A 13,784-nucleotide genomic window follows, 5' to 3' on the forward strand; every position below is an offset into this window, starting at 1 on the left:
GGGAAGGGGACAGAATGCAATACAGGTCTGATTTAATTAAAATGATAAAGCTTGATTTGGCTATGACTGTCCTGGTTTATGCTTGTTGCCCAGCTTAATTTTAAATAGTGTCTTCCTTCACTCTCAGCGATCATCTTAGATTTGGACAATGCATTATATGCTTGTCTTAAATAGAATCTTTGTCTTTATAGATATTTAGGAAGGCAAGATACGTGGGGAGCAAAGCTCACATAATGAAAACATCTTCAGAACAATTAATTGATAAACTATTCTCATTTTGGGGAAAAATAATACAGCTAGCACTTGGGGCTTGGGCTGGAATCTTCTAGAAAGGGAGGTCAGGAAATGTTTTATAAAGAGAAGGCATGGGGCTGAGTCTGGATAAATGAGCAAGACCTAAGGAAAAGGAGCAGAGGGGCACCCAGGGTGATTCAGTCAGTTAAGCATCTGACATTGGCTCAGGTCATTATCTCATGGTTTGGTTCGTGGGTTGGAGCCTTGCACTGGGCTCTGTGCTGACAGCTCAGAACCTGGAACCTGCTTGGAATTCAGTGTCCCACTCTTTCTCTGCCCCTCCTCCATTCTCACTCACTCTCTCAAAAAATGAATAAACATAAAAAAAAAGAAAAGGAGCAGAAAAAATGCTTAGGGCAAAAGACCGTTTAGAGAGAAAACACAGTGTGCGTGCGTGTGTGCGTGTGTGTGTGTGTGTGTGTGTGTGTGTGTACATGTACGTATTTATGAGATTAAGAAGATTTGCCTGGGTGAAAAGAAAAGCAATTGTGTAATAATTGTAGATAATGTTTAATGTCTGGTCCTTAATAGATTCTCCTACAGTAAATGAGCAAATTAATGAATGGGTAATATGATTCAAATTTATATAGGGAAAAAGACTTTGGGCGAGCCACTGAATTGGCAAATTCTACAGTAGTGGTTTATTGGCCTATAGTCTGTTAACATTTTCTTTAAGATTAATGGTTTACTTTGAAACTTAGCTGACTTTACTTACTCCTTATTTCAAGTTCCACTTTAAAAGGAGCTTTTCTATAGAATAGGGCAAAATGACTATAGCCAGAGGGGGCAATGGTCCCTTTTAAATGGGCACGCATGCACTCCAGCTTTGGTTCATCCTCCTCACTGCTATGCAGGTGTAAGATGTGGAAATTGGGAGCATAATCAGAAACACAAGCTGATTAAATTGTAGAACTTCATTGTAACTAGTAATTTATAACTAAAAGCTCTCTATTTCCTCTAGCATATGATCTACATAATAATGACAGCACAATAATGGTAATAACTGCTATTAATTTACTAGGCGACCGGCACAGCAAAAAGCTCCTTTCAGCCACATGTGGAATTGAGCCACAACCCCAGGTTTCTGTTAGCCCTATGACCCTGAACAAAGTAGCCCACGTTATGAACCTCACTGTACTTATGTGGGGAATGGGGATGACCAAACACAAAGCATATGGCGCTAATGAGGATTAAATGAGGTTATGTATATAAAGCACTAAACATGTTTTCTGGCACACCAAGAAAAGCCTCATTCATGAAAAGAATATTTTTGAATTTGAAATCTGGACACTTGGAAAGCCATATAAAAATGAGTAAAAGATGATATCCAAAAAAGGGACTGTCACTGATTGATGTTTTTCATAATGTAATATATCCACCTTCCAAGTAATTTTATTTCAATGGGTAGGTTTTCAGTCTCGGATTACTAGTACAAATTTCTATGCATTTTAAAGGAATATTATGAAGACAGATTTATTAAAGTTCTGGTATAATACACATTGTTTCTTTAAATGCCTTATAAATACAATAGATCTAAAAATGCATTACTAATTTAACTGACAAATCTGCATTAAAAATTCTTGAAAAAATATATATATCAGCCTGTATCCATTGAGCAGATGAATGTGGCATTCACAAACACTAACCTTAAACAATTTTTCATGAGTGTAGTTAGACTATGAATCACAATAACCATTTAAGTATAAAATACTGTATGTTACTAATTTAAAATAAAGGAAAGGAGAGCTATTAGTTACCAAACTAGAAAGAACTTAATTGAACAGCAATCTCTAAAAAATTGTCATATCTTCATAAAAAAGATAAATAAACAGTAAAAATAGAAGATGTAAATATGAAGAGTATTCAATTGGTAAGTTTTTTAGAATTGGAAGCCATTTATGGTCACTGATTATACGTTAATTTCATTTTTCATCCTTTTTCTCAAAAGATAAGCATGATTTTACTGGCTCTTCTGTACTGATTCACACCTCTCACAAAAGCTTGGTTAACACAATACAAAACAATTCATTTATGTTAGTCAATTAGGTCAAACAACTCTGTTCCATGAGCCCAAAGTCTGCTACGTTGTTTAATTGTATTAACCAGTTCTTTACCTAAGTGTAATACATTTTGTGGACAGTAATTTCAAAAGTTCATTATGCTTATTTTCCTTTTTAAAAAAGATTTCAATATTACACTTATTTACTCATACAGTAAAAATAGTTCACTGAGAACCAACTATATACTTTATACCAAATACTATGTACACATGATCATGTTACATTCTAATACTGTATTTATGAGTTAAGATTATTATACCCCTGTGAATTAGAAAACTCAGACTAAGATGATACGGTGAGGTACACAAAGTCAGCAGTTAGTAAAGATTCAGGCACGTTTCAGGAATACTGCTTTGCATGCTTTCCATAGATGATCTTAGATATTTGCATATGTTTCGTTAATAGGACTTTTAAAGACTATAAAATTAGAAAAGTCATTAGATAATTTTCCCAAAGAGATGATGGATGCTGGCAATAAAAGTAAAAATATAATAATTAAAATTTTTAAGTTTTTATTCATTTTTTTGCAGCCACTAAGCAAAAATCGCTTTTAGAGAACAACATATATTTAGCCACTTAGCAGTGCCATAAAAAGAAAAAAAAGTGTTGTGAACACTAGTAATTACTTACAATGAATGACATTTCATTGTTATAGGAAGCCTTTAATTTAGAAGTAGGTCTAAAATATTTTGTCAAAGATATCTGGGAATATATAATTAAGATCTTTAAAAGAGAAAAACAAAATTAGTAAAAATATAGGATTGCTTTATTTGTAAAGGCAAGTATTCATTTCCTCCCTTATCTACAAGAATTTCACATTTTGAAGGATTCAATTTTATGGTAAATTGAAATTTCAAGATTTTGTAATGTAATCATTTCATTTGTGAATTACTTTAGCATCACTTTTACTGAAAAACAATGGTTTAACAATTAGAGAGAAGGTCTCAACAATTAACTGATTAATTTCAAGTTAATTATATTTCTTTTTTCCAAGTATATTTTACCTTAACTGAAGATGAACAGGAAGACCAGAAAAGAGAATATTTAGGATAATTAAAGTTTTTAAATTAAAGGTTTGGGCAGGAAAGTCAAAGTACTAATTGAACAGCATTCTTATTTTTCATTTAAGAAATAAAATAATAACTCACTTGAAAACTGAATTGCAAATCCAGATTTGCTGATATAAAAATCCGTGTCAAACTGGATGGTGACTATGTTGAGAGTGCTATGAATTCCATCAGGAATAAGAGATCCACTGATTTCCTTTAAGAGCATCTCATTTTCTGGTGGGCCATCCCAAACTCGGAGGATATCATGTGATGCTTCCGTATCAAAAGCAAGAAACTGTAGGCTGTGGGAAAACCATAGATCTCTTTTTAATTATCTCAAATGCAGGTTCAGTTTTTAAATAAAAAGATATAACACATATGCATCTTTAATTTTATTAGATATTTCTTTTATTCTATCAGATAAAAACTGAATTAGGCAAACAGCATATAAAACCTTAATACATATTTCTTGAACAGTATAATTTATTTTTCTAGAATATGATTAAAAGTACTATTATATCACCTTCGCAAATTATAGAAAGTTCAGAGCTACAATCTTTTCTGTGGTCATGAATTTTTTTTTATTTTAAATAGTTTTATTTATTTTTGAGAGTGTGTGAGTGGGGATGGGGCAGAGAGAGAGGGAAACAGAATCCAAAGCAGGCTCCAGGCTGTGAGCTGTCAGCACAGAGCTAATAGGGAGCTCAGACACACAACCAGGAGATTATCACTGGAATCGAAGTCAGATGCTTAACCAACTGAGCCACCCAGGTGCCCTCTGGGTTCATGAATTTTAATTGTAGCCACAGTAGGTGACACTTACAGAGCATCTAGTCCATACCAGGCACTGATGGAGGATCTAGTATATTCCAAGCACTGTGCAAAATGCATTACATAGATTTTCTTTGTTTAGTGGTTATAATGACTCAATGAAGCAAGGACATATTTTATCTCAATTTTATAAATGTAGCGAATGGAGTTGAGAGAGATTAAATAAAATTGCCCAAAGGGTGGCAGAGTCATGAATTGAACTTGTTTTCTGAGTCCATAGTATATATTTATTGATATTTCAAGTTTGTTTTATCCAAATCAAATGAGATTTATTCAAGGAATGCAAGAATGAGTTCATTTAAAAAAATCAATCATTACATTTCATCAAGTGATAGATATAAGGAAAAAATACATGAACATCTCAATATATACAGAAAAATATTTTTTAAAAATTCAACATTATAATAACACTCAGCAACCTAGGAATAAAGAAGTTCCTTAATGTGAAAATTATTGTCTACCCAACCTTATTGTCACCAAAATGCATAAAAACAAAAAAAACCTTTTTTGTGTTAAATCTGCTTTATATATAATCTAGATATGATTAACGTCTGATATTTTTCATGGTCTGTGGCAAAAATTAGAAATCCAATTACAGCAACATGCTCAACTCTTTCTCTATGTATATCACATTCATGTTTGATATGTGAAATGTCACAGCTTTAAATTTGCATTGCAATTTAATATCCAATATTGTTCTTTAATTTAAAAAATGCCAGAATGTTGCTGAATTTAACATTTTTAAGTTTACTAATTCTAATATTTAAATAAAATAATATATGATCTATACTAAAGAAAAACAGATTGAGGGTTAATCTGGTGCAGTCTATTTTGAGTTCTGCACATTCCCTTGTAAAAGTAATATATCCATTCACATCAAACAGTTCATGGAGTACACCTTTCAGCATGTTGATGAAAAATAATACTTGTTTTCCAAAACCACCTGCTACCAGGAGCCTGTCTGAAAGTTTATTTATATAAAACAGCAGTTCTGAAATTTAAAGTCATTATTCTGAGAGTGATAGCACACCAACTAGCTCAAATTAGGTTTGAAAAATACTTATTTTTATTAATCTCATTTAATAATCTGTTCCCCATCATAACCCACAGTAGTTCAACTAAGATTCAGAGAACATAATACTTTAGAAAGCTGATTGGTACTGTTTTAGGAGGTGATGGTTCTGCCCTCCTCAAAGGGTCAATAATGTGAAGAACTGTGGGCCACCTAACTAAATTCATCAGGAAAGGGAAATCAGAATTAAAGGGCAGAGAGCTGATGCTTCAGAGGTGTGCCTAAACCCAGGCAAGACAGGGAATAGTTACCGAGTCTCCTTCTGTTCTCATTTCTTTCAAATGTTCTTGAGGCCTAATTTACAATAATGACCTGCACAACTTTGTATCCCTATGAAAATGGTGGACTTAGCATCTTGAATCATCAAGAATTGAAAGATTAAAGTCCCAAAGAAGAAGAAAAAAAAATCTCAATCTCTATGGTATATTAAAACCATGGATCCAGGGGTTATATGAGCTACCATTGTGACAATAATCATGCTTATGAAACTTTTTATAGTTTAAAGAGATGAAAACCAGGTTCTTCTTGGCCAAGGCTAAAGATATGGACAAGTCTGGATGTTTGATATTGCAGTATTGAGGCTGATCGGAAATTTCAAATTCCCTAGTAATTCTGAGAAAATAAAATCCATTTACCTGACGATGTTTCCTGGATCTACCTCAATCATCCACATGCAACGCAGATTATTGTCATATGGAAAGGGATAACCAGGAGATAAGATTCTTCCCGAAGATTCTCCTTTAAAACGACCTCCACATTCAGCTAAACAACAACAACAACAGCAGCAACAACAGTAATAATACATGAAGTCACAATAATGCCAATCTTTGCAAAACAGTCTATGAATTTCTCAAAAATATATATTTTCATCTTAAGGAAAATAAGGATTGATTATCCCTCTTCTTAAAACAATATATTTGTATATGCCTTCTCAGATTAATGTATTGATTGTAGCAAAAATATAGTATGCAGTAAAGCAATAAAGTCTCAAGGTAGATCACATAAAAGATAATAAACAAGGAAATAAAAAAGGACACACTAAAAAACTCTGAGTTTAGGCATTCAAAGATTTTAAGATGTGTTGTTACATAATGATAATTTAAAAAGGGGAAACAGATGGCAAGTTGCTCATTGCTCGTTGGTTGTAGGCTGAATAATTTATCATCTTGCTACCCCACCTCTGAGAAAAACTAATCTTCACTGCAGTCCCTCAGGTCTGCTAAATTTCACTGTCCTTTTATTCCCCTTTAAATCACTCTAAACTCTTTCCTTTTTAACCTCCCCAAAGTCAAAGTGGCATTTTTATTAGATTTCTCACTTCAGTAAAATCTAGTTTAATTTAATGAGTTCCTAAATTTCATAAAACTCATCAAGTCAAAATGTAAGTATTGTTATACAATATATATATTTTTAATCTTTTGGGGGATTTCCTTTCCATTTGAATGCTATTTAATATTCAAGGACGTCTGTAGAGGTTTTACTTCGGTAAACAGATAATCTAGAAAGAATTCTCTGTATTGGGGATGACAGAAAATAAGTGTTGCAGTCAGTATATTGCTCTACATCTCTAACGAGTATATTGCTGTACATATTATAACACTTTGTAATACGTAATACATTTGAAAATTCTCCAGATTATTTCCTACCAAAGAAATAAACCCAAACAAAAACATTTTACTTTTTGCTTAAATATTTGAAGGTGCTTCTATATTTGTTTTTCTTGTTCTCTGCACTGTTTCTATCTTACTCACATTCAGTGACTGAATTAATCTTCCTGGTTTTGTTCTGAAAGAGACCTAATGGCTCACAATGTATAGGCTCTATTCCTGTAGGTAAATTTATTTCACGGATTTTCCATATTACATTTTATTGTGATGATTAGTTTAGGTGTCAACTTGGTTGGGCTATAACACCCAGTTGTTTAATCAAACACTACTGTTGACATGAAAATTATTTCATAGATGTGGTTAACATCTACAATCAGTTGATGTTCATTAAAAGAAGTTTTCCTTGATAATGCGGGTAGCCTTTATCTAGTCAACAGGAAGACCTTGAGTGCAAAAAACAGAGTTTTGGGGGAAAAAAGGAAATTCTCCTTCAGAACTGCAGAATTGACTTCTGCCTAGAAGTTTCCAGCCTTTTGACTGTCCCTATGTATTTTGAACTTGTCATCTCCCACAACTGCATGAATCAATTCCTTAACATAAATAAATCTGTTAGATAGATACATATATAGATGCAGATATATCAAGATATATAGATAGATCAATCTAGATTTAGATATTCTACTCATTTTATTTCACTGGAGAATGTTAACTGACATACATACTGACAGAGGACTAAGCAACTTTTTTCATATTGCAATGTAAATTTAATTTATGAGAACAAATTTGTCATTTTTAAAGTAAATAACGAGATATCAGTATTTAAGATGTTGCCATCAGTTATTTAGATTTTCTCATTTTTAACAAAAATTGTTATGGATAACCTTCAACTATGTAACTATATTAATTCATTATTATATCATTTCTTTATAATTATCACTATTATGGCATACATTTACTATGAGAACAGATTTGATACTTCATTACTCAGGATTAATTTTTAATCAATTAAAGGACAAATTGGGGTTTTGTGTACTATGTTGTATCTTGAATTTAAACATCGTTCTTTTTTTCCTCCATATTTCTCTTCTACAAACATTACCAGTCATTTTGACTTCAAATGAGCCAGTGTGATATGCCATAACACTACAGTTCATATCCTAACAGAGGACTTATATTTGTAGTATAAAAATAAAACAGTACTTAAAGAAGGTATATAGGTTAAATCCTCTGGCTATGGTGTTTCAAAAATTATTTGTTTGATCCATGTATAAGCTTCAGATACTAATTATCTAGAAATAATCCATACAATTGAGAAAAAGTTTCTTATTTGACAGAGGCAAATATAAGCCATAATGGATATTTAAGGTCAGTGAGCACATAAAATTATGATGCTAGACCAGGTAAAGCTACTAATAGTCGCCATTAGAGAACACCATATAAAGTAGAATTTCATCTTTTGTCATCCTAGTAATCATCGGCATGACATGCCATGTGTCCAACTGTTTTCAGCTGTTATTCCTGACCATCCGTCATTAAAATGAAAAAATATATATAAGTTTACCCTTCTCGTGAAATCTTGAGCAGTATCAAGTCACTAAGTTTTGACTCAGTAAATTTATAAATATGAAGTGCATTGGTTTGTTACAAACAACATTAATTTTGATCACAAATGAAATTTCCTTCCATTTACATGGTCTTTTAAAAAGTGAAGAATGTCTTTAGCTTGGTTCAGCACACACAGAAAATATATTATTTTTAATATGTCTGTTTTATGATTTAAATTTTAAGGGCAGCATAGAAATCAGTATTTACAAGTTTATAGTTTTGTCAATTATAATCCTTAGTGCTTTTCTGAATATATTTCATAGTTGCATCAAAGAATATCACCTCAGAATTAATCAGTGCTATATTTTTCTCATAACTAATGCCAATAGGCTGATTGTTGGTCATAATCCAGAATCCCAAGCTTTGTTCATTTAGGTTGATTAGTATTTAGATATTATCCTTATAATCTATCCAAAATCAGATGTCATCTGAAAAGAAAGGACTATGATTGCATTTTGGTTACATAAAAACAGGTTGCCCACGTGAATCAATGTTTTAATAAACCAATGTCTTGTGGCATCAAAAACACTGCAATTAGTTGCAAGGGCTTTAAGGACTGGAATTTCATTTTTTTTCTATTTGCATTCTAGTAGGTTTTGTGGAGATTCCTATGTTAACCATATCAACTAACAAAGATACAAATTGGGAAGGTTTAAGTTTCCAAACTCATCAAATTACATACATTAAATATGTGCAGTATTAAGATATCAGTTATACCTTAATAAAGCTGTACATGTTTTTAAGTTTATGTCAATTTTATTCATGTGGGCCTGATGCAGAATGGATTTGTGCCTCTACAAATATCAGCAAGAATTAAGAATGGCTAAAAAATAACTGCAGGTTTGCTTCCTATTTAAGGAGTCAGTGCTTTGTTGAAATGTTTCCTTTTGCTGTTCTAGTAGGCCAGCCTGGGACCTATTTGATCTCTGGAGCTGAAAAAACAAACAAAACGACAAAACCCAGGCATCTTTGTCAACATTTTTCTATCCACCCTCCTACTCACACATACCCAGTCATCCACTAATTGATCTATAAGATCGTAGTAGTCCTCCAAGATGCTGGTGGTCCTCCAGCTGCACAGTGAGAGAAAACGATCCATTCTCTAGCTTCATGTAGGCAATAGATCTGACGTCATTGTGTCTCGCTTGCCTCTTTCTATTGAAATTGGTTAGTTATGCTACATACACATAAGAAAAGCTCATGCACTTCCTCAGATTTTTGAAAATGTGTACACATATAAAGAAACCCTTTGAAGTTATTGAGAATAGGTCTGTTGTTTCTTAATCTACCTTGATATGGGGACAGGTGCTACTTTTGTTTATTAGAGCAAACCTAGTCAATGTGATTCAATAAATGTGTACGATATGTCTTAACATATTTATAGTGAATTAAATTTTGTATCAAGATAGGAGAGATGAAATGCCTTATTACAAAAAATGTACTCATTAATAAGCTTATGAAAAAGACCATTTCACTTTCCATTAATTTCCTCCAACAAATCTGAGCTATGAGTTCTTTAATGTCATGATTTAAGGTGTGAGCTGCACATGGACAGATAAAATCACTGATAAGGGACAGCATTTTTGGATAGCATTTCCATAGAGATATTTATGAAAATATAAAAAATATCTTACCAATACAGGAAGGCAGAGGATAGTCCCATGCCCTTCTCTCCCCTGTCATGCACTTGAGAAGGCTACTTCCGTGGAGAGTATAGCCTGGATTGCATCCATAGATAATAGTGCTCCCGGCAAAGTGGCCTTGGTCACTGATCTTGTAGCCAAATTGCGGAATACCAGGATCCTCACAATGTGAAAGTTCAAAACCTGTGATAAGGATACAGAGTCATTAAAGGCAACATTTAACAGGAAGTCTTAAAGTTGTACCAACAGTCTCTGATTGTTTTTAATATAATTACATACCTTTCCCTACTTGGATTACTCTTACAATATTCAATTTTGATAGTACACAGTAGCCATAAAGTTATTTTCTTGAAAATTAGAATTTGTTGTAATTTGATTGATTGACTATAATTTTAAAGTTTATCAGCGATACCCCATGGTCTATATAACCATACCATGGCTTGTAGCACTAAGCCTCTTCTTACTTCAAGTGAACTGTGGCTAATAATACATTCTGACCAATGTGACTACTAGAGTCATATCATCAAAATTTTCAAATTTTGACAAAATGTGTCCAATTCAAAGATATGTCCACTGCAAATATAACCATAGATAGATTGCTTTACTTTGATAGCATTGGAAGACAATGATAGTCTCATACTGAAAATATCGTTTTTCAAGATGTAATATATTAATAGTATTCAGCTTTAAGAACTCTGCCTCTCCAAAATGTACAGCTTTCAGAAATTCGCACAGGAAAACAAAAACAAACACAAATCGAAGCTGCTTGTTTTCATTTTCTGGTGCAAAGAAGCTACTCTTGGGTTCAGCAGAGTTTGGGGTTTCGCCATGAATACTGCTGGAAACTGTATTTCCTGAGATAAGAGTGGCACTAGAGAAGCTAGTTTACAAGTAACTACACCAGGGGTGAGAGAACACCAAAGAGCTTTACCTGACTCCAGAGGAGGTTTGTGGTCACAACAGAGAGGGCCCAGGGCCCAGGGCCTTACAGACAACTCTAAGTTATAAAGACTGGAGACATAGGAGGCTAATCTGACTCTTAAACAATAACTAATCTGTTTAGATCCAGAAGATCTGTGTCTATATACAGAATAGTCAATAAAAGTGAACATTAAAAACTTAATAGTCAGCACAATTCACTATTAAGATTCTGAAAGAACTGGAAAAGGATACCTCATAATTTAAACTAACCATCATAGTAGTAAACAAACTCTAGGCTCCTTAGCCATAGAGTTCTTGTCTTCAATGTTTTACCAACTGTATAAATTTAAGATATGAGAGAGTGAATATACCAAAAATAATTAGGTGCTATTTACACCAGTTATAGCTTCTGAGACTAAGGGACTATAAAGTGTATTCTAGATAGCCTTATGAGACAGGAAAACTTGGGACTTCAAGATAAATAATGTTGGAGACAAACAAATTTTTATGTGTGTAAATCATAAGATAATTGAAAAGGGGTCTGCATCTCCTTTATAGGCACAGATCCTTGAGAAAATTAATCTAGATATGAACTAGAAACCCCCAAAATTTGCATCATTGACTTCTTAGAATGCCAAAACATAGATTAAATCACTAGAACTTGCATATATCCAAGTACTAAATATATATTGCAACTTCATCATATTGAGGGATGCATTATCTATCAGAGAACAAAAGGAGTCCTTCCTACTCTGTCCTATGGGGTCTTAACCATTCTTACTCCTGTTAACTCATAGAATTACTTTGTACATTTTAATTAATTTATAATCATTTTCTTCTTTTGTTTTTCTAGAGTGGAATTATTCCATTTCCCCCCTTTCCCACAATCTTGCCAGCACAATGCCTTCCCAGCACAAATCTTGGTATATGGCAGGTGTTAAACAATATCTATAGATGAATGTGGAGTATTAGAGGCAATTACCTTGAGGAGATAACTGAGGAAGAAACTAAAATAATGCTGATGGGAAACTGAAGTTTATTAAACAATGTAAAAAATTTCAGTGGATGCCTGAGTGGTGTAGTTGGTTAAGTGTCCTACTTAGGCCTCATGGTTTTTGAGTTCCAGCCCCAGGTAGGGCTCTGCGCTGACAGCCTGGAGCTTGTTTCTGATTCTGTCTCCCTCTTTCTGCCCCTCCCCCACTCATGACCTGTCTTTCTCTGTCTAAAAAATAAACAAACATTGGAGTGGTAGCCAGATAGTGGAGAGGAAGGGAGCTCTGTAACTACGTCTGCCCCATCTATTGAACTGAGAAGGACATTACTCTCATCTGCAAGAGTGGGAGGAAAAATACAGACTCCAGAAAGAAGACAACCTCAAAGATGCCTGAGTGAGTGAGTGCGAACTAGGGAGATTGGAAAACGGGCCAGCCCAAGACGGGCAGGGGAGGTGGGAGCCCCAGCCCAACACGGGGTAAGCCGTGGAGCCCCTGAGAGACAAAAAGAAGAGAAAGAGAAGCTGAACACGCTGATGGTACTGTCTATAGAGCAGAGATAAAGAACTTAACGTGGGACTGAGAGAAAAGCTCTTACCCCATGTATAACCACTGAGCTCAGGGAGACAAACCTGTCCTGTATAGCTGGCCAATTCTTCCTTGGGCTCCGTGGCAATGGCACTGCTTGGGAGGGGGGGGACAGCCCCTCCCCCTGTGCGATCCCAGCTGGGAGGCAGGCAGTGACCCCAGGAGCACACCTCACCTCCAGCAGCGACAGCACGAATCCCAGAGGACCACCAGGAAAAACAGCCCCCACCCCAAAACAATCCTGGCTGGGAGTTGGCAGTCGTGGCGGAATTAGCAGGGGCACGCACTTCCCCTCCTGCAGCGCACCTCCCTCCAGCAGTGGCAGCACGAATCCCAGCCAGTGCCAAGAGAAACTGCTCCCTCCCCCTACGAGATACTGGCTAAAAAGCTGGCTGCCAAAGCAAGTACATCTCATGCGTGGTAGCATAAAAGTGCATGGACTAGGATTTTGAAGCTAGGTGGGCCTGGAAAATACAGCTTGGCTCAGCCGAGGCACAAGGAGATCAGACTCATTAGAGGGGCTTGCAGTGCTTAGTTCCAGTGGAGCATGGAAAGCCGCCATTCTATTCTCCTCAATCACAACAGGGGGCCTCCAAGAGCTGTCCCTGAGACCTACCTATACCAAACCATGCCTATCCGTGAGGGGGAGCTGCTGCTTTTTTAAATTTATTTTTTATTATTATTACTTTTTTATTTTTATTTTTACTCTTTATTTTTCTTTTTCCTTTCTCCCTCTTTTTTTTTTTTCTCTTGCCATCCAGATAAATTCTCCTTTATTTCATCCTTATCTCTCCCCTTAACTGGTTATATGCTTTTAGACAGTCCATTGTCCTTTGTTGTCTCTGGCCCCTTTATTTTTTTTCTTCTCTTCTTTCTTTTCTTCTCTCTCTTCTCCCTTCCTTTTCTTTCTTCCTTTCCCCTTTTAATTTGTCTGTTTCTTTGATTTGTCTGTGTGTTTGTGTACTTTTCTTCCTTGTGTGTTTGCCTGTCTGTTTTCCTTTTAAGGGCTGCCCCAAGACAAAAGCCAAAGTATGCATGATGGAGAGTCCCAAATATCGCTGAGTAGGGAAATAAAATAATCAAAGGCACAACAAGAGAAACTGAGAGACACCATTAAAAGAA

General features: G+C 34.8%; 1 protein-coding gene across 3 annotated transcripts in view; it reads right to left on the minus strand.

The window, feature by feature from the left end:
* CSMD3 (CUB and Sushi multiple domains 3) overlaps positions 1 to 13,784 on the minus strand; it is a 1,185,533-nt gene that overhangs the window by 320,124 nt on the left and 851,625 nt on the right. For all 3 annotated transcript variants that reach the window (XM_029923716.1, XM_029923715.1, XM_029923714.1), the window contains 3 exons: positions 10,153 to 10,344; positions 5,942 to 6,068; positions 3,503 to 3,705 (listed from right to left, as the gene is read on the minus strand). In XM_029923716.1, the coding sequence (XP_029779576.1) occupies positions 3,503 to 3,705; positions 5,942 to 6,068; positions 10,153 to 10,344 (522 nt within the window). The remainder of the gene's footprint in view (positions 1 to 3,502; positions 3,706 to 5,941; positions 6,069 to 10,152; positions 10,345 to 13,784) is intronic.

The sequence above is a fragment of the Suricata suricatta genome, chromosome 15 (assembly GCF_006229205.1).
Source record: "Suricata suricatta isolate VVHF042 chromosome 15, meerkat_22Aug2017_6uvM2_HiC, whole genome shotgun sequence".
In the NCBI taxonomy this organism is placed as follows: domain Eukaryota; kingdom Metazoa; phylum Chordata; class Mammalia; order Carnivora; family Herpestidae; genus Suricata; species Suricata suricatta.